General features: G+C 45.8%; 1 protein-coding gene across 10 annotated transcripts in view; it reads left to right on the forward strand.

Annotated features, from left to right (window-relative positions):
* The window catches only part of KIAA1549L (KIAA1549 like), a 261414-nt gene that overhangs the window by 175555 nt on the left and 65722 nt on the right, over positions 1–20137 (forward strand). For 6 of the 10 annotated variants that reach the window (XM_059139243.1, XM_059139315.1, XM_059139272.1 and 3 more), the window contains 4 exons: positions 4314–4477; positions 6929–7078; positions 10861–11051; positions 17911–18038. In XM_059139243.1, the coding sequence (XP_058995226.1) occupies positions 4314–4477; positions 6929–7078; positions 10861–11051; positions 17911–18038 (633 nt within the window). Of the gene's footprint in view, positions 1–4313; positions 4478–6928; positions 7079–10860; positions 11052–17910; positions 18039–19475; positions 19910–20137 lie in introns of those variants that run through there. The other 4 variants (XM_059139261.1, XM_059139325.1, XM_059139310.1 and 1 more) reach the window with 3 other exon arrangements.

A 20137-nucleotide genomic window follows, 5' to 3' on the forward strand; every position in this document is an offset into this window, starting at 1 on the left:
GGGTGTCAAGGAGGTAAATGTCGGGATTTAAAATGGTTGGGGGTTTAAGGAGAAGATCCGTGAGCAACCACCTGGGGCTACTGAGGGACAAGACAGAGGGGGAGGGTTTGAGACCCAGCGCAGATGTGGCTGATGGAGGAGAGTAACATCGTGAGGTCAGGGTGCACGTGAGGGACCACAACTGCTTGAGCCCTAAAGACCACACCCCGAGTGGAATGAGAGCCACGGGAGTGTTTGGGCAGGAGAGTAACATGGACTGAGCGCTCGCCAGTGACTGGGCCTTGGGCCAGACCCTCCCCTGCACGTGTGCGCTCACACACACACACACACACTCTCTCCATTCCAACTTAGAACTGGCAAACTGTTTATTTCAGAGAGATGACTTTTCATAAAACCATCCAACCTCCCTGGGGTTCAGTTTCCTTATCTGCAAACTGAGGGTAAGAATAGCACCTGAGCCAAGAACTTCTCACAGAGCCTCACGCACAGCAGAGGCTCAGAATGTGTCGTTGCCCTTTATTGTCTTTTCTTGCCCCAAGTCCTGGCAAATTATGGAGCCATTCCTGCCTCTTCGCTTCTGTACATGACTTTGCAGTTTTAGATCACTGTACCAATGAATGCACTGGGTTTGAATGATTTCGGTTGACCTACCTTTACTATCTCTTTGACTGTTAAATGAATTTACTAATATACATATGATAAATGTATTCTCTTTCCATCTAAATAGAGGTGAAAGGATTTTACATACTGCATCAAGAAGGAACATGACACCAAAATGATAAAGCCAAGTAAAAGAAAGACACATGTAAATATTAACTCTTGCTAATGAAATATACATTTAGGGTATCATCTTCTGATATGCTCTGCATTTTTCTTCACCATGATAGAATAGCATACCCAAAAGAGGCATAGGGTTATTTTTCATGGAAACCGTAAGCTTTAAAAAATGTTAATGGTGGGGCACCTGGGTGGCTCAGTGGGTTAAAGCCTCTGCCTTCAGCTCAGGTCACGATCTCAGGGTCCTGGGACCGAGCCCTTCATTGGGCTCCCTGCTTGGCGGGGCGCCTGCTTCTCCCTCTCTCTGCCTGCTTGTGATCTCTGTCTGTCAAATAAATAAATAAGATCTTAAAAAAAAAAATGTTAATGGCATCAAACTCACTCGTAAATACCAAATTACTAAAAGCAGTAGCAATTAAATGTTTGATGTCAACAGAAGCATATCATCTAATGAGCTGTTTTCAGAAGTTAATAATGTGATTAATCACTGATGGATAAAAACTATGGAAAAGAAGTTTTTTTATACTAAAGAATTCCAGATCCTAGTGCTGCTGGGTGAGAGAAAGATCTTAGCTAATGAGGAGCCGTTGAAGTTGGAGAGAAAGACCAGCCGACTCATCCTGTGTCACTTGCCAGTGGGGTCTCTAAAGTGTTCCGGAGTCTTGTCCTCAGCTTTGTGGGTCTAGTAGCCCTTGGAATTCAGCAGGACCAGGAGGACCAACTTATGCTAAGCAGACTTAGAAAAGACTGGTATATAAACCAGACTGGTAGTATATTAATTTAAAATATAGACTAGAACTACCAAAGAGATGAGACTTCTTTAATTGGCCCTTAGTCTTTGCCATACAAAAACGTACATGGGGAGCCAAATTGCAACGGAGATAATGGTAGTTCATTTATACAGTCGTTCAATTTCTAATTGAGTACCCTGTTCTAGGCCCTCGGAGTGTAACGATGAATAAGAGAAAAAAAAAAACAAAACCTCCTGACTCTCTTGGAGTGTACATTTTAATGGAGAGGCAGAGGATAAGCAAATACATGTGTATCACATCAGAGAGTAATGCTTGTTTTAAAGCCTTACAATTCCATGTGTGGCCTGGGGGCCTGTTGCATGGACACCACGTGGGAGCTTGTTAGAAAGGCAGAATCTCAAGCCTTGCCCCAATTCACAGAATCAGAATCGTACATTTGAACAAGATTCCCAGGCAATTGACATGCACAGGTTTGAGAGGCGCTGCTTAAGAGAAGAATTAAGTAGGATGAGGAGATGGAGGGATGGAGAATGCTGGGGGCAGAGATTCCTATCTGATGGAGAGTAGATGTAGTGACACTTGTTTACAGCCCTGAAAGAAGTGAGCGAGGGGGCCATGGATGTCTGGGTGAAGAGTCACTCTAGGTGGAAGAATAAACTGGTGCAAAGGTCCTGAGACAGGACCATATCCAGCACATTTGAGGAACAGTAGGAGGCTGGTAGTGAGTTAAGGAAAGAGCAGTGGGCTGTAAGGCCAGAGAAATAACAGGGTGGTTGGAAAAGCAGATAACTTAGGCTCTTCTAGAAGTTATAAGGACTCTGGCCTTTACTCTGAGGGGAGAGGTAGCCCCTGGAAGGTTTCGAGCAGAGGAGTGTTGTGATCTGAGTTTCTAAAGGATTGCTCTGCTGCTGTGTTTCAAATAGATTATAGAGGATAAGGGACAAGGTAGGAGGCCACTGCAGTAATTCAATAAGAGATGTTGGTAGCTTGGACCACAGCGGGAGCAGCGATAGAAAGAAGTGAACAGATTGTGGATTTATTTAGAAGGTGGAGATGACAAAGTTTGTCAATGAATAGGATTTGGGGTGAGTTTAAAAGGGAAGGGTCAACATTGATAGCAAAGTATTGACCAAAATGACTGGAAGGAAGGAGCCACAACTTATTGGGTTGGAGACTATCACAAGAAGAATGAGTTTGGAGGAGAAATTGGGAGTTGGGTTCTAGACATAGTAAATTTGAGATGTCTCTTAAGTATCCAGTTGGAGTTGAGTTAGTAGTTGGATGTAGGAATCTAGAGTTCAGGGTAGTGGTCCTGGTTGGAGATCTATCCCTGAACATCACCAGCATACATGGTATTTAAAGCCATGAGTCTCTGAGATTACCTAGGGTGTAGGAGAGCAGAGAACTTGGGTGGGATTAGGGGACAGTATCAATAAGCTGAAACAGCCACTCGCAGCCATCTTGTCCACCAGGATAGACCTACCCCAGCTGGATTCCCCACATCTGCCAGTTGGGGCACATTCCTATGACATGGACAAGTTCTTAACTGCCCTTTGACTCTCTTTTCTAGATTTCCTATAGACCCACTCCCTTCCAATAACTCTTTCTAGATTATTGTTTTGGTTACGGTTATTTTTTTACTCCGGTTCTAAGAACACATTGGTCTTTTTGATTGGACAAAAGTATCTTCTAAGCTTCTCTGCCAGTGATCATGGAGGAGACTCATCCATCTTATGCCAAAGACTTTTTCTTTTTTACATTTTCCTAACTCACTTTATAAAAAAGTTGAAAGAACCATACTGTGAACACCCTTTGTTCCCACCACCTAGATTCCATCTTACTATGCTTTCATTTTCACATATTTATTTGTCTGTCCTTCCATCCAGCCACTAATCCATCTTATTTTTTCTTGATGCATTTCGGAATAAGTTACAAACATCAGCAACTTCGACCCTAAATACTTGAGCATGTATATCGTTGCCTAGAATTCAATACTTGTTTATGATGTTTAGGTAAAATTTATATAGAGTAAAATGTCAGATCTTAAGTATATCACTTAATGATTTTTGACAGCTGTATACACCTGTGTGCCCCTAATTCCTATCCTGATATAGAGCATGACCATCACCCCATTGCCCCTTGTAGGTTAACTAGTTCCAATCCCACATCCAAAGAAGCACCTCCTGACCTAATAACACATTCTTCCTACTGACAATATCTTCAGTTACTCCTTACTCCGGCTTTGAAAGCAACCTGCTCTTTATGATTAGACCAAGGCATTTCCAAGCTTCCCCAGCCACCCTTGGTGGGGGTAGATCCATCTACTCAGCTGTGTTTTTTAATCAATCACTCAGAAGTGACTTCACTCCACTGTTTAAAGACATCTCTCCGAGGAGAGATGGACTGCCTCCAGTCCAACTCTGACCCTCAGATGTCTTCTCTCTTCTCTTTGGATTCATGGTCATCACCTGTAGGGAAAATTGATACCATCCATCTTCCTCTTTCTCTTAGTAATAGTGAAGGCTAGTATTTATTGAGAACCTACTAGGGACCACAGCAAAGGTCCACCTGTCCCTCATCTCTTGGCTGCCTAACAAAGTGACAGCCTCATTTTATAGAAGAGGAAACAGAGACTCAGAGATCTTGAGTTACTTGCTCAAGACAAGAGCCCTTCTGATCCCAGACCCTCATGTCACAATCTCATGACTTGGGACCAGGAGTATAGGGGCTACTTTCTTCCTCCTAGTGTTCCTTGTCATGTGCTTCCCTCTGCTTTTCCCACAGCCGTAGTGAAGAATCCACCCAACAACCTGTGGATCATCGCTGCGGTGCTGGCACCCATTGCCGTGGTCACGGTCATCATCATCATCATCACCGCCGTGCTCTGCCGGAAGAACAAGAACGACTTCAAGCCAGACACCATGATGAACCTGCCTCAGAGAGCAAAGGTGCGTGAGGCGGTGAGGAGGGACTCTGCCTGCCTTTTCTCTGTTGGCTTTTGAGGCCATTGCAAATACCTTCAGAAACATTCTAGCAAGCCCTCATTTTGGAGGAGACACTTTCTTTCTTTAGATCTTTAAAAAATTATAGAAAATTATACATAATATAAAATTTACCCTCTTAACCCTTTTCAAGTGTATAATTCAGTGTTGTTAAGCATATTCACATCGTTGTACACCCTTTATGTTTATAATCAGGACATGATAGCGAATGCTTGTCTAATGCTGTGCCTTCAGCATAAGTGCTTCCGATGGCTTTACGGACAGCAACTCAATCCTCCCAGCAATGTTTTAAGGAAGGACCATTATTTTGCAGGTGAGGAAACTGAGGCACAGAAAATCAGGAGCTAGGTAGACCTGAAAGGGCGCCTAATCTGACAACCTCCTTTTGTAGAGAAGCAACCTAAGATCACACAGTTAGTAAGCAGCACAACTGATGGCAGAACCAGGTCTGTTAGCTCCGAATGCAGGGACTCCGAATCTTCGGGACTCATTAGACTCTCAAAATGGTCCTTCCATTGGCTGGAGCGGCATATCGCTAAAGGCTGCCATGACGGACAAACTGCAGAGCCTTGGCCCAGCGGCCATCGAACACCGATTCAGCAGCTCCACTGAAGCGTGGCTGGGAGCCCGTCCACCCTGCACAGCTGCCACACCTCTGGTGACTGGGAGCAGAGTGGAATCTGGAAATTCTGAAGGCTACTCTTCCAGTCACATAGCTCCCTTCATGAGGGAAGGGAGGAAAATAATATTTCCTCTCTGAGGAAAATATGATAATCTCTAATGCCTGATGTTTCAATAACGCCCCACCATTTGCCAGCTTCTTCTGGGTCTGTCATCTCGTTAGCTCATCACGGCAGCCCGATAAGATTGGTTGCAGTTGGTCCAGGTTTTATTATTTTCATATTACTGTTGAGAAACCCGAAGGAAAAGAGCAACTGTGGGAATGTGTCCAAAGTAACCTAACTAGCGGCAGAGGAACGACTGTGGCTCAGACCTGTGTGTTTGGGCTCTATCCCCGTTTTACACCTTCCTGAACCCTGAGATTTGGCAGGTAAACTCCTCTTTCAGCACAGAACTTCTGACTCTCTCCACCTGTGCAGGAATGAAATGGCAAAAGGAATTCCATTCTGTTGGAATGAATGTCATGGAGATGGTCCTTCCAGGAGTCATGCCTGCCTAGTCCTTTCTGGATGGTCGCACCTCGCTTGGGCAAAGGAAGTCAAATGGATTTTGTTGTTTATTAAACTAATTCACCTGTTACAACGCTGCAGTTTGATCAGACATTCTGTCTATGAAAGAGCCAAACTCCAAAAGAATGTTGTTCTGTTTCTGTCGCCCCAAAGGCACCCGCTTTCCAGAAGCAGCACTGTGTTGGCAATGGTCCAAGCAATGAGACATGAAGCCCTTCCAAGAAGGGGTATTTGATTCCCATCTTAGCTTAGTTACAAACTGAGCCTTTCAGACATAACAGTAATTACCAGAATCTAATTGCAGCCGAGCCCAGGAATGCAAAACCTGCCACACAGAGGTTGTAAATGCCAACTTTGTGTTACAGATTAAGCCTGAATTTTATTAATTTGCCAAGGTGAGGTGGGCAGCCCATGATTTCAGCACAGCTTCTGGCTGGAAAGCTGTTGGAAGCTGGAAGAGATTCATGTTTGTGGGTTTTCGTCGCCCCTTCCATGTTCCTACCTGGGGCGTGGTGCTTGAAGAGATGCTTGGCGGATGTTGACAACCAAGCCAATTTACGTTCTGGCTTCACTTGCGGGTGGCGCGCTGGTTGCTTTCTCCCTTGATGAGGCAGGGCTGAGCGCTTTGATTTGCAAAGCCCTTTTATCCCAGGAAGCCAGCGGGGTGGAACTGCCTCTTTCTTACTGCAGTCCTTCTGCTCTTGCAATCCAGGGACACTGCAGTGTTTGAGAGGACAGAGCCGCCTGCATCACTCCTCGCCAACCGTGTGTGTGAACAGAATTCACTTAATGCCAAGGGACAGGGCGGGATGAAAAAGTTTGCCTTTGTGACCAATCCAGAGAGCGGGAGGATGGCCTCCTCATCTCCAGGGACATCCCTGCGTCTCTAGAATGCAGGCTGCGGTGTCCCACGACATTCCCGGGGATCCCTGCTGAGACTCTGTAATAGACTTGAGAGGCTAAGCAGAGGTGAGTGAGTGCGCATACGCGCCTGTCCTGGGAGCCGAGGCTGGTGCGTGCACGCCACCGCCCTTCTGCAGAGACAAGATACCATAGACGGAACGCTGTTAACCTTGGTGGTCAGCTGGGCTTCTGCAGGTTGAATGCTGAGAAGATGATAAATGCCTGAGGGCCAGGCATCAGGGTTATTGTGACATTCTTTTTTCCCGGTTCATTTCTCTTTACTCTTTCTTCATTGGATTCACAGCCTTTGCCCAGTGGTTCCCTTCATGTAATTGATGAGAACATGGCTCCCTGGAACAGGCAGCCTTACGGGAAAGTAGTTAGGGCCACATCCAGATGCAGGATGGAGCTTGGAGGGCCCGCAATGGTTGGCATGACCATCTGCTCGGGACAGGTCAGTCACCCCCTAAAGACGCCCGGCTGTTTCCTCTCTTTCACATACTCTTGTGTGACCTGTACTTAACCTCTTTGTGCCTCAGTTTTCCCATCTGTGAAATGGGGGATGATAACAGTATTTACTTATAGGTTGTTGGAAAGATTAACTGAGCTATGAAAGTTACTTTGAGCTGTGCCTCACATAAATATTACCTACAAGTTGGTCTTTATTTTTTTAATTTAAAATCAATTAACATATGGTGTATTATTAGTCTCAGAAGTACAGTTCAGTGATTCATCAGTTGTATATAACCCCCAGTGCTCATCACATCACATGCCCTCCTTAATTCCCATCACCCAGTTACCCCATCCCTCACCCACCTCCCCTCCAACAATGCTGTTTGTTTCCTGTGATTAAGAGTCTCTATAGTTTGTCTCTCTCCCTCTGGTTTCATCTTATTTTTTTTTTTCTTTCCTTCCCTCTTGTTCATCTGTTTTGTTTCTTAAATTCCATGTATGAGTGAAATCATACGATATTTGTCTTTCTCTGACTGACCTGTTGTGCTTAGCATAATACCCTGTAGTTCCAACCATGTCATTGCAAATGGCAAGGTTTCATTCTTTTTGGTGGCTCAGTAATATTACATTATATATATATATATGAACCACATCTTCTGTATCCATTCATCTATTGGTTGGCCTTTATTATTATACATGCTTTTTTCTTAAAAGGTCAGGATAACATGTCTACCTTTGAAATTGTTGGGGATCATTTTGATCTGATAATTTTACAAAACTCATTGAAGCAACTGTAGATACTTGATGATATCTCAATGGTGTCAGAGGTCACTAGTGTGCGTCCAAGGGCAATTAACAAATCATAGGTGATTTTTCAAATTGAAGGTTGAAAGACCATTACCCACCAGTCAGAAGAGTAAGGGACTAGTCTTGAGTCTCTCACCACTTAGCTGTGTGATCTTTGGAAAGTCACTGAACCTCTCAGCTTTTGTGTTCTTACCTGTAAAATGAAGACTGTGATGTTTGCCCTGCTTCCCCCACAGGGTGGTTGTGGGCATGAAATGAGGTGTCAATGTTTTGCAAGCTATAAGTATTGAACATATGTGAGAACTGTTATTATTAATGTAATTAACAGTAGGCCACCCTTGACCTTGTCATTCTTTAATGTTTCTCTTTCTGCTCACTCATTGTCAACGCAGTCCCCTAAAGTATCTAGCAGATAACTTCAACCCAAGGTAAAGGGTGAGGGGCCAAATACAGGGAGAGTGGGGGCAAGAGGGAGAAGGCCAGAGCCAGCTTGTTGTTCTCTAGGTTCCTCGGCAATCTTAGCCATCATTAGAGACTCTCAATTCCTTGCCCAGGCCAGGAGTCTCAGCACAGGAGCCAAGCCAAATACAGTAGCAGATGCCCAACCAAGATGGCGGGCTTCAGAAGGAGAGCAGAGGCCACAGGAAGAATCACTAGGCAGTGGTTAGATGTTCTGGTTCTGTGTCACACAGAACTGGATGCAAATCTCGACCTCACCAAAGACCAGCCACATGGTCTGGGGACGTGGCTTACGCTCTCCACATCTCAGTTTCTTTATCTTTAAAGTGGGGACTCATCATAAGAATACCCACCTCCTTGAACCACGGTGGGCATGAAGTGTGATAATTGATGTCACGCACTCGGCACTCTACCAGTAGTATCAAAGCCTCCTTGAGGGTGGGGGCCCGCTCTTACTCATCTTCATATCTCCAGCATCAGGCACAGTCCCTGGCACAGGCCAGTGCCCATGAACTACAGTCAGCACTACATTAAATAGGGTCATGGAGGCATGGGAGTACTACGGAAAAGGGGCCCACAGGAAGTATGGCTGAGCGGGTGGGTCGTGCCAGGCTGGGTGGGGTCCGAATGCCTTGCTAAAGGGTTTGAGTGCTGTGAAATAATTTTAATGGGGGAATGACATGACCTGAGTGGTTTTCAGAGAAATAGCTTTAGAAGCTTGTCAAGGGTGAGCCTAGAAAAGACCTTAATGGAAGCAACAAGACGGAGCCAGGAGACAATAAAACAGTGGACCTGGGGAGGAAAGGTCAGCTTCTAGAAACATTTCCGTCGAATCCCCTTGGTGACCGTCGATTGGAAGAGCAGGCGATCCAGCAGTCTAGGAGCATGACTAGGCGGTTCAAAGGCTCATTCTGTTTCATGTGGCCCCACTGGAGGGAGGGAAACGAACCGACAAACATTGTTTCAGAAGCGCGTTGCCAGATCCTGGCACAAAATGTCCGGGGTCACCATCTGGGTCACGGTGTGTGTCTCAGTGCAGAGGGAAGGCTGGGCACATTCCCCACAGGGAGTTTCCCTGGGAATTGGGGGAACGGTGGTCCATGGCCGAGCTACAGACAGCCTGACGTAAGGAAGCCTTGCTGGATTTAGCAATAAAACTCCCTCCTGTCCTGAGATGCGGTAGGAGGATTCGACACGTTGGGCCACAGCCCTAGACCATTCCGTGTAGCCGGATGCTCCTCGTTACATTTCTTAGCCAAATTCACTGCTGAAGGCGGGTGTCCTCACCATGTCAGGTTCTAAGGGAACCCACGTGGTGGAGGTTGAGTTTCATCCCCAGATTTTCTTGAAGAGAATCACAGATTTCTATTTCCCCTGGCCTGTGATTTAATAGGAAGGTGAACAATATTAACTAATACCGACTAAGAACTTCACCTGGGACAGGCAGGTCACTAAATGATGAACATGCATTTACTACTCAATCCGTGCAGCGTGTCTTTGAGGGTGATTAAATCACTTTCACATACTTATACATTTAATCCTATTTACCCTACTATGATCTCCACTTCACCAGATGAGGAAGCCAATATGCTGAGAATTTCAATGTCTTACCCAAGGCCACCTAGCTAATACGTGGGGGAACCAGGAGTGGAACCCAGGCAGCCTGTTTCAGAGCTGGTGCTCCCCAACACCCCACTGTCCTGCCCTGAATCACTGTTGTGCTGCTCTGGGGTGGAAAACAGAACAGAGACACTCTCAGGAATTGTTTAAACACGCCTCTTGGTTTTTTATTGCCCCACTAATAGACGTCTGTTGGGTTTTGTTCACAGCTGCCCTATTCACTTGGGATTTCAGACATTGTGCAATAAAAGCCTTGCTAATTACCCAGTAATGAATCATAGGAGAGCCGTAGGTCTGGAGTCGAGTAAGATTCCCCAAATCCCATTTTATTATTAATGATGGTCTTCACATGTGGAAGCACATTTCTTTCTCTCTGTTTTCAGAGCCTCTATTCCCCTTTAAGACTGAGGGGTGGTGTAGGTAAAGCCCAGGTGATGGTGTTCATTTCTCAGATGAGAAAACTGAGGTTCAGCTTTGAATCCACCTGGCAAAGTCACACGCCTCTTACTACGCATAAAGCCATGTGAAAGCGGAGTTCAGGGATGACAGGACGTTCCAAGACAGATCACGTATCAATTAAGAGTCGCTCGTGAGCAGTATCTAGTGACTTCAGATTGGTGGTTTAAGATTCTTGAGAGAAGTCTGTTCTCACACACGTACTTGGGTCTTGCTTATAGTCATCATTTTTCCAAGTAAGTCTTGTCTAGGGAGATTCTGTAGCTGGGTGAAATGAGCACGGATTCTGATTTTGCAGACAGGAATTACGGGGGAGATTTGAGTTCACGGTTGTTCATCAGAAAGCTAAGTGTGGTCCTGTCTCATGCACTCTCTTCTCTTAAAGCCATCATTTCGAGTCACGCTCACAAATCTGACCACAGATCCATTTCCTCTTTGCAGCCTGTGCAAGGCTTTGATTATGCCAAGCAGCACCTGGGCCAGCAAGGGGCAGATGAGGAGGTCGTCCCTGTGACTCAGGAAACGGTGGTCCTCCCACTCCCTGTTAGAGATCCTCCTGCCTCTCAGGAAAGAGACATCGTCCAGGACGGAAGCACCATCAAGACGGCCAAGTCCACCGAAACCAGAAAGAGGTAGGCATGGGACCGACTTCTGCCTCCCTCACCCCCAGCAAAGGGAATCATTGATGGTGAGAGCAGCTGAAGCCCTTGAGTTAATACTACTTTTCTCTTCAAAAATTCCCCTTCATAAATGAAACAAGATGGGATCAGGAGGGAGACAAACCATTAAAGACTCTTAATCTCACACAAAAAACTGAGGGTTGTTGGGGGTGGGGGGTAGGGAGAGGGTGGCTGGGTGATGGACACTGGGGAGGGTATGTGCTGTGGTGAGTGCTGCCAAGTGTGCAAGCCTGATGATTCACAGACCTGTATCCCTGAGGCAAATAATACGTTATAGGATAATAAAAAAAAGAAAATTCCCCCTCATGCTTGTTTTGAATGTTTGAGAAGGAGACTAAGAGCGATGACAAGGATCATAACACTGGCTTCTCACGAGCCATGCTTTGTGAGGTTTTATGTCACTGATCAGCCACAACAGCAGAGTTTCAGCTTTCATATGTATTACAACGAATTGGACACTGGTGTCGCACTTGTATTTTTAAACTTGTCTTAGAAACAGTGCCCTTGATTCAGTAGAATTGGATTTTTTATCTGGCCATTTTTCAAGAGTTCGTGATTTGAGCTTGAAAACGAGGGAGCACCTGGGTGGCTTAGTTGTTTAAGCATCTGTCTCTTGGTTTCAGCTCAGGTCATGATTGTGAGGTCATGGGATTAGGGTTATGAGATTGAGCCCTGTATTGGGCTCCACACTCGGTGGAAAGTCTGCTTGAGATTATCTCTCTCCCTCTCCCTCTGCCCATCCCCTGCTAAAATAAATAGATAAACTTTTTTTTTTTTTTAATTTTAGGAGTTTTACCATTAGCAGAGCACTTTGATATGCATTGGAAAGGCTACAGAAAGGTTTGCAATTGAGTCCTGACCCCAAGGATCTCATGACAGAGGGATAGAGAGAGAAATATCTGGAAACCAAGCATGACATATGAGTGCTCATAGGGGAGTCTAAACGAAGTGCTGTGGAAAGAGAGGAGAAAGAGCTTAATTCTGATAAGGTAAAGGTGGTGGAGGAGCTTGTGTTCTACCTGGGCCTCAGGGGGTGAGTGGAGTGTCAACAGCTAGGGAGAGAGAAAGGCGTCCAGTCCAAAGGAGCTGGGAAAAAAGAGGGACCAGCACACATTCAGGCACTGGTGAATGTCCCTAGGGTTTATAGTTCACAGTGTTGGGGTGCAGTGGAGGATGAAACCAGATGGATAGAAATTGTGGAGGGGCTCGATGGCCACGCTCAGGAGTTTGACCTATATTCTCTGGGCAGTGGGAAACCACTGAAAGTTCTTCTGCAAGACAGTGACATCCAGCTTGTATTTTAGAAAGACTACTCCAGTAGCAGTGTGGATGATAGATGGGAGAGGTTAGGCTAGAGGCCAGGAGACTGGCTGTAAGGACTTTACAATAGTCTTATAAAGAGGTAATGAACTCTCTATGGCAAGCCCTGTTGGCTGGCCAAATCAACTCCCATTGCCAAGTCCCTTTTCTCCTTTGCCTGAGACCACAGTGGAGGCTGGGAGAGCTACATCACCCCTGCCTCCTTCCTACTCTCCCTCCCTTCACCTAACAGATATTTGCTGAATGCTCTTCCCTGGGGATACTGCAGTGAACAAGACACAGTTCCTACTCTCATGGTGCTTACAATCTGGTGGGGAGAGCTAGGAAATAAAAAAATGGAGAAATAGATGCACAGTAAATTGGGTGGTGATGGGTATGGAGAAGAAAACCACAACATGGTAAGAGGATAGAGCAATGGAAGGGGGCGGGGCATGATGCTATTTTAGCCCGGAAGTCAAGGAAAGATTTTCTGGCTAAGTAACACTTGAGAAAGCCCTGAATGAAATGATGTGTAAGCCTCAAGGCTATCTTGGACAAAGATATTTTGAGCAGATGGAACAGGATGTGCAAAGCCCTGAGGAGGAAATCTCTTCATGTGCTTGAAGAAGAGCCAGAAGGCCAAGGAGGCCGAAGTGAACGAGGGAGGAAGTGGTGACAGATGGGTCAGAGAAGTTGCCTGAAGTTGAACATGTCAAGCTCTACAGACCAAAGTCTGGACTTGATATTTTATTTTGAGGGAAGATCAGAAGTCCTTGGAGGTTTTGAGAAGAACAGTGACATGCTGTGACATATAGTTGTAAAGCCTCACTCTGGCTGTTGTGTGGACAACCAATGGTAGAGAGACGGAGTGGAAGCAGAGAGGTAATCAGGAGGCTGTTACTATAGTCCCGGTGAGACATGGAGGTGTGGGCCAAGGCGCTGTGCTGTGAGAAGTGATGGGATTCTAGACACGTTTTTGAAGAGCTCACAAGACTTGCTTTGCTGATAGACTGCTGTGAGGAATGGAAATAGAGAGGGACACATTTGCTACAGGTTGTGTTGGAGAGGATCAGAAGAGAAGAAATCTGTAGGAGATGATCACAAGTTTGGATGTGGACACAGTAAGTTTCACATGCCTCTAAGACATCCAAGTGGAAGTCCTCAGAACTCAACTAGCTGAATGAATGTGCAGTTCAGAGGAGGGGTCCAGAGTAGAAATATAAATGGAGGAGTTGTCAGCATTTAGTTGTTTAAAGCTATGACACTGAACAAAGTTACCTAGGAGAGTATATAGGTAGAGAAGAGATCCAAGACCTGACCCCTGGAACATTGCCATGATTAGAGGTCTAGATGATGGAGAATCAGCATAGGTGACTGAAAAGCATTGGAAAAAAAGTCATGGGGAGGACAAAGCAAGAATGGATTCCAAGAAGCCAAGAGAAAGGAGTTCTATGAAGGGGGATGGAAGGATTGTCTGTGTCAAATACACAAATTTTGCACTGGAGTCATGCAACAAGGCTCTGTGTTTTTCCCTCCAGGAGTTCTTGGTACCTCAGAAAGATCTAGAGAGAAACAGCAGGTAGGATTCCAGCTTGGGTAGGAACGAAGGTTGAAGAGATATGGATTAGCTCTCTATTGCTCTGCCACAGATTCCTCCAAAGCTTAGCAGCTCAAAACAACCACGATTTCTTCAGCTCTTGATTTTTGTGGGTTGGCAGTTTTGGCTGAGCTCAGGTAGGTGGTGGTTCTGGGCTGAGCCAGGCTTGGTTGATCTAGCTGGGCTCACTCATGAATCTGTAGTCAGGCAGTAGGTTAGCTAGGTTGGCCTGGTAACTGGGGCTCCCTGCCACATGGTCTCCCATTTTCTAGCAGGTTCACTTTGGCTTTCTCACAGGGTGCTTACAGGGTGCTAAGGGCAGCAAGAAAACAAACTTCCAAATGCGGGCACGTCTCAAATCTTTGCCAGTGTCATGTTTGCTACTGTCCTTTTGGCCAAAGTAAGACACATGTCTAGTCCAGAGTTAATATGGGAGGAGACCACCAAAGCTTGGTTACAGGGAGGTGGGAATAAATCAGAATCACAACTACAACGGTCTGCCCCAGCACGAAGAATTGAAACATATGGCAAAGCAATAGATGAATTATCTGAATTGACTGGCAAATAGAATTGCTTACAGTAATTATTCTCATTATGATCTTTGCCAAATACAATAAAGGCATGGTAACAACTTATTTATCACCTACCAGAGGACCCTGAAAAGAAATACATAGAATTACTGAAATTAGGATATTAACACAGCACTGCTGGGAAGAATAAAAATTCCTTTTTACTCATTCTAGCTGAGTGATTTAAGTAGTATAAAAATTTATTTTAAAAAAATTTTTTTAGAACAAGCATTTCTTCTTGAATTAGCAAGGAGTCTACTTTTGGTAATCAAGTTCAATTACTTACCCTGGGAATTTTATTAAGAAATAATAGCTTAGGGGCGCCTGGGTGGCTCAGTGGGTTAAAGCCTCTGCCTTTGGCTCAGGTCATGATCTCAGGGTCCTGGGTTCGAACTCCACATCGGGCTCTCTGCTCAGCGGGGAGCCTGCTTCTTCCTCTCTCTCTCTCTCTCTGCCTGCCTCTCTGTCTACTTGTGATCTTTCTGTCAAATAAATAAATAAATAAAATCTTTAGTAAAAGAAATAATAGCTTATGAAACAAATATAGATAAAGAAAACAATGTCTACACCACTGAATGATTTCTACATTTGCTTCATAACATTACTGTAAAAATAGAATTTTGCTAAGGTCTAGCTCTCTCATTGCCAAAGCTATTCGAGAAAGCTCACCTCTGTTCAAGTTCAGCTGACCATGGGAGTCATTAGGGAAAGAAACAAAGATGCTAAAACCAACAGCAAACTCATCATGCATTTATTTTTCTGGCTTTCCATCTTGCCAATCAGTTCCCTCGCTCCTGCTGGTTGAGGACCACATGCCCTCTCAGAATGGGTCTGTTAGGTGATCCAGAAAGTTTCACAAGTGAAAAACAGGAGAAACCAGAAATTTGATGGTCGCTAAAATATCTCGATTTTGAAATCTATTTTTAAAACTGGTTTAAAACTGAAATCTGAGCATTTAGCCACTTGCAAACAGTCAAGCATTGCAGGCCCTGTCCCTCTAGCCAAGGCTGTTGGTGATGCTATTTTGTTGGTCTGTGGCCAGGATCAATGGGTGAGGATCAACCTCGTAGGGACAGCCATTCAATTTGGTGATTGACCATAACTGTTCAGCAACTGATTGATTAATCCTCCTCACCCCTTCATCCAACCTCTACGTACACCCATATCCCCAGAAGGGGGCCTACTGAGTTCAACAGCCTAAAACTATAGCCTCACAGGTGGCCCTTTCTTGCTTTCAGAAACATCTTTGCTACTGTCCTGTGAGTGGACATGGACACATACAAATTTCACTTTCTGTTTTTGACCAGATGTTGATGGCCCCATGTAGACATAAGATTATAAGCTGACGAAAGAGTAAAGCAGAGGTATAGTTTCTCTCCAGGAATGTGCTCATTCATGCCTTTCCCTGGAGTGAAAGGAACAGCCAGAAAATCGTTTCAGGATCAAATAAAGAAAGATATGCAAATGCTACAAATACCATTAAGTATTTTGTGAACATAAAATAGGTTACAAGAAGCCTTTCCTCTTTCTTCCTCTCTGGACCTCAGTGAGAGTCTTGCTGTCCCAATAAAGCCAGTTGGAAGAGGAGGTGCCATTCTGAAAACAATCCCAGGGCTTATGTGTTCTCTGTGGACGTGTCTGTGTATATCTAGGACTCAGTGATCAAAGAGCTATTGGGTAAATAATGTATATTTAATAAGTGAATACCTTATCCATACTTTCCCAAGCTGTATTGTTCATATTACTGTCTTGTGGTAAAAGAGATCTGGGGCCAAATAAACCCAGAAATGCTGGGTTAAACCAAAGGAGAGGAGTCTCTTTACAGAACTGATCAAAGCCTTTGATATGCTGAAGTGCATTAGGTCACCCAAAGAAGGAAGATAATAAACAAGACTTCCTAAACTTATACTGGCCTGAAGCACGTCAGCCAGGACCATCTCATTTGGCTCTGTTGTTCTGTGGAACCCCTGGGCAGATGTGGCCTCATCCCGTGGATGGGAGCCGGCCCTTTCACTGGTGGTGGTTTTGGGGTTCTGAAATTCCCAGAGGATGGGGAGAGAAGGGGGAGGGGAAGAAAGAGGAGCAATCACTTTAGAAGCTGCTTACTTACTGGTCAAGGGCTCCATGTCATTCCAGCCCATCTTCCATCGTAGGGGCTGGATGCCTTTATGTTCTGAATTCATACCATCAACGGTAGAAGAATAAGGGGTTTGATGAGGCCTCTGGATACCTGCCTCTGACTGTCTCCACAGAAGGGAAGGCAGTTGGTGTTTATGACAATCTGAGGCCTAAGGAAGCACGAACCGCAGCAGCCGCTCCAAAAGCTCATTTCCCAGAGAGTCCCAGAAGACCAGAAAGGGCCCCAAGAGAAGGGAAGGCAGCCCCTGGCTTGCCCCAGGGCTCTAACCGTATGTTTTAGGAGACTGTGAAGGAGAGGGGCTCTGGCATGTGGGGAGAGCCCCTACCTGCAGGGGGAGCCCTGGTTTCCAGGACGGATCTGCTGCTTCCTAGCTTAGCCAGGGACAAAACCGCCCACCGCCAGTGTCACATCCTTCACTTGCGGAAACAAGGGTGACAGTCACCAGACCAGTGGTTTGTCCCTACGATTCATGAAGAGTTCTGAAACCATTTGTGTAGCCCTTGGCACCCAGCTGGTGCTTCCGATGGGGAGCTCTTGGAGAACACGGAGGGGGCGTCTTTGTGTCTCTGTATACCAGGACACATGGCTTGACGCCCGGCAGAGCTGGTGCCCACGAAGCACCTCCTGAAGGGCCAAGCAGCTCAGATTGGTTTGCCCGTTAACACAGTTATAAAGCATGTGTGTGCCCACGCGTGGCCGTGTGGGAGGCAAAGTGATAAACGCAGTGACGCGGTGACTTCAACTTTAGTGGTCAAGGTCTACTCCATAAAGGGAATCGCCAAAGAGAACCTTGTGTCTTGTGCATGTGCCCGCAGATGCCCCCTGAATCCAGCGCTCTCCAACCCTCTTCAGAGCACTGTGTTTTAAAAAGGGGGCATGCTTCCAAACACCATCACCACCGCTTCCACAGTCACTGGGAGTTAATGGAGCAGAGATGGGACCTGAGGGCCACGCTCGCTGAACTTCTCTGCAGAGCTAAGCACTCCCTGTAAACAGCAGACTTCCCCATGGCCACACGCTTACCCCATGAGGTAGTGTGAGGCTAGTTTTGTTTTGGTTTTTGCTGTTTTCTTTTCCTGTATCATTTCTTCTTTGTGGATAAAGCCAGAATGAAAGGCGACAGACATAAACCGCAAATAAAATAACCTTGAGAGGAGGCTCTGGAGTCGGAACTTACCATCTTCCTGTTGCTATGGTTACTTCCAGCAGGTCGCCCAGTGAGAATGGCTCTGTCATCAGCAACGAATCAGGGAAGCCCAGCTCAGGGAGGCGCTCGCCCCAGAATGTCATGGCACAGCAGAAAGTGACAAAGGAGGAGGCACGGAAGAGAAATGGTGAGAAGCCTTCCTTGCCAACACCAGCCCCGAGCCCCTCCCACACACACACACACACACACACACACACAGGAGCCCACGCTCACTTGCACCCTAGGTTCTCCTCTCTGGTGCACCCCAGAAAAGTCAGGAGACTGACCCCCCCCCTTCTCTGAATTATTCTCTTGTGCCCTCTGCTCCCTGACCTTATGGAATTGCCCAGTGCTTTTGAAAAGCCCTATGCAGAATGCACTGATGTTTGCTTTGCGAAATTTTCTAATCCTTGGCTGAATGGACAGGGTGCCTAGAACCGGATCTACAAGGGGGTGAGATCTCTGAACGGCTGCTTGCCTTGGAGATTCCCCTCATTTTCTTGCCCTGACTCCCTTGGTAAGTTTCAGGGGTTCAGTCTCTGCCAGGGAAACCAGGAATCACCAAGCCACCTCTCCCAGGAAATGAAACGGCGATTGATCTGTCATCACAAAAATCAGCCCATGCTTCTGCCTTTATTCTCTAGGGAAACAAAACTGGCTGGATTCTCCCTCACACAGATCTTTTCCTTCCCTCTAAGGGATGGGGGATAGGGTTTATTTATAAGTCATTGGAGCTGCTTGTGTTGTGACACCGTCTCTACATGGCATCCATCAGACATGACTGTATGTCCACCCCCGCGCCCCCGACCCACCTTTGTTCTGACACTCCTTCCACGGGCTTTCCCCTGCGGTGCTAACTGGCTGAAGCCCAGGTTCAAGTACCCCAGGCTGCCACTCAGATCCAAAGATGTGCCCTTCAGATTTCAATGGGTTATAAGGTGGGATCCTGCAGAAAGGCCAGGTGAAAAGCCAAATAATCTGGCACTCTGGTAGACAGGAATTTGATAGACTAGGATTCAGGGTCTCTCTCTTGGACTAGTGCCAGAATATTCCTTTGTTTCCAAATGTCACTGATTTCTTTGTTCTGACCCAAAAAAGAAAGTAAGAAAAGGGATAATGACACAACGGATTTGTCTTCTGCAGGGCAAAGGTGGACCTCATTCCTATTTCTAGCCATTATGTAAAGCACTGGTTTAAATTGTCCTATCGATTTGATTCTTGAATTTCTTCTTCTCCTGAACTCCCCATGCCCTGTAACAGAGACTGCTTTCTACACCCAGATCAAGGCATGGCATGTGGGGTTTTCTTGGAATATTTACCCTGCCCGGGACCACCAGAAATCCTACCTATCAGCTCTCCACCGACCAGCTCACGGAGATATATGAAGTCAGAGATATATGAAGTCTTTCATATATCTCTTCCCAGAGAAGAGATATATGAAGTCAGGTCAAAGTCTGTCCTCTGCACATGCCCCATCACCCACGCCAGTCCTCAGATGAACTTGAATAATTTAGCCTGTATCTTTTGCAGACCTTCTTTTTTTTTTTTTTTAAAGATTTTATTTATTTATTTATTTATTTGACAGGCAAGATCACAAGGAGGCAGAGAGGCAGGCAGAGAGAGAGAGGGAAGCAGGCTCCCTGCTGAGCAGAGAAACCGATGCGGGACTTGATCCCAGGACCCTGAGATCATGACCTGAGCCCAGGGCAGCGGCTTAACCCACTGAGCCACCCAGGCATCCCTTTCTCAGACCTTCTTACTATGCATATGACAGCACACACATATCTGTTTTGTTTTACTGCTTTGTTCTTTTAGAAAATGAATTCATGCACCTACTGTTCTATGCCTTTTTCTTGCTTAGAAATGTACAGTGCACTCACTCCTCTGTCAGTAAGTCACGTTTACGAGATGATGCCTTTCCTTCTCCCTTGCATTTAATCCATAGAAAAGGAGGGAGCAAGGCCTGTTTCCAACCCCATCACTCCCCACCCTTGCTGGTGAGACACTGACCTGCCCAAAACGTTCCTGCCGACCTTCTGTTCTTGTTTTCCACAGCTCTGCTTGCCCCCTTATTGTTTAGGTCACTTTGATTATTTAAATATCAGAAATAACAAGAGCCAGGTACGTGAATAAAATCCAATTATGGCACGAGGTTGAGATTTTAATGTGTTTGTTCTATTAAAAAGCCATCCTTTCTCCAGGTTCATGGTACTTTGTTGCATTGTCTTTCTGCCAGAGGTAAATCCA

This window comes from Mustela lutreola, chromosome 1, assembly GCF_030435805.1.
Source record: "Mustela lutreola isolate mMusLut2 chromosome 1, mMusLut2.pri, whole genome shotgun sequence".
Lineage (NCBI taxonomy): Eukaryota > Metazoa > Chordata > Mammalia > Carnivora > Mustelidae > Mustela > Mustela lutreola.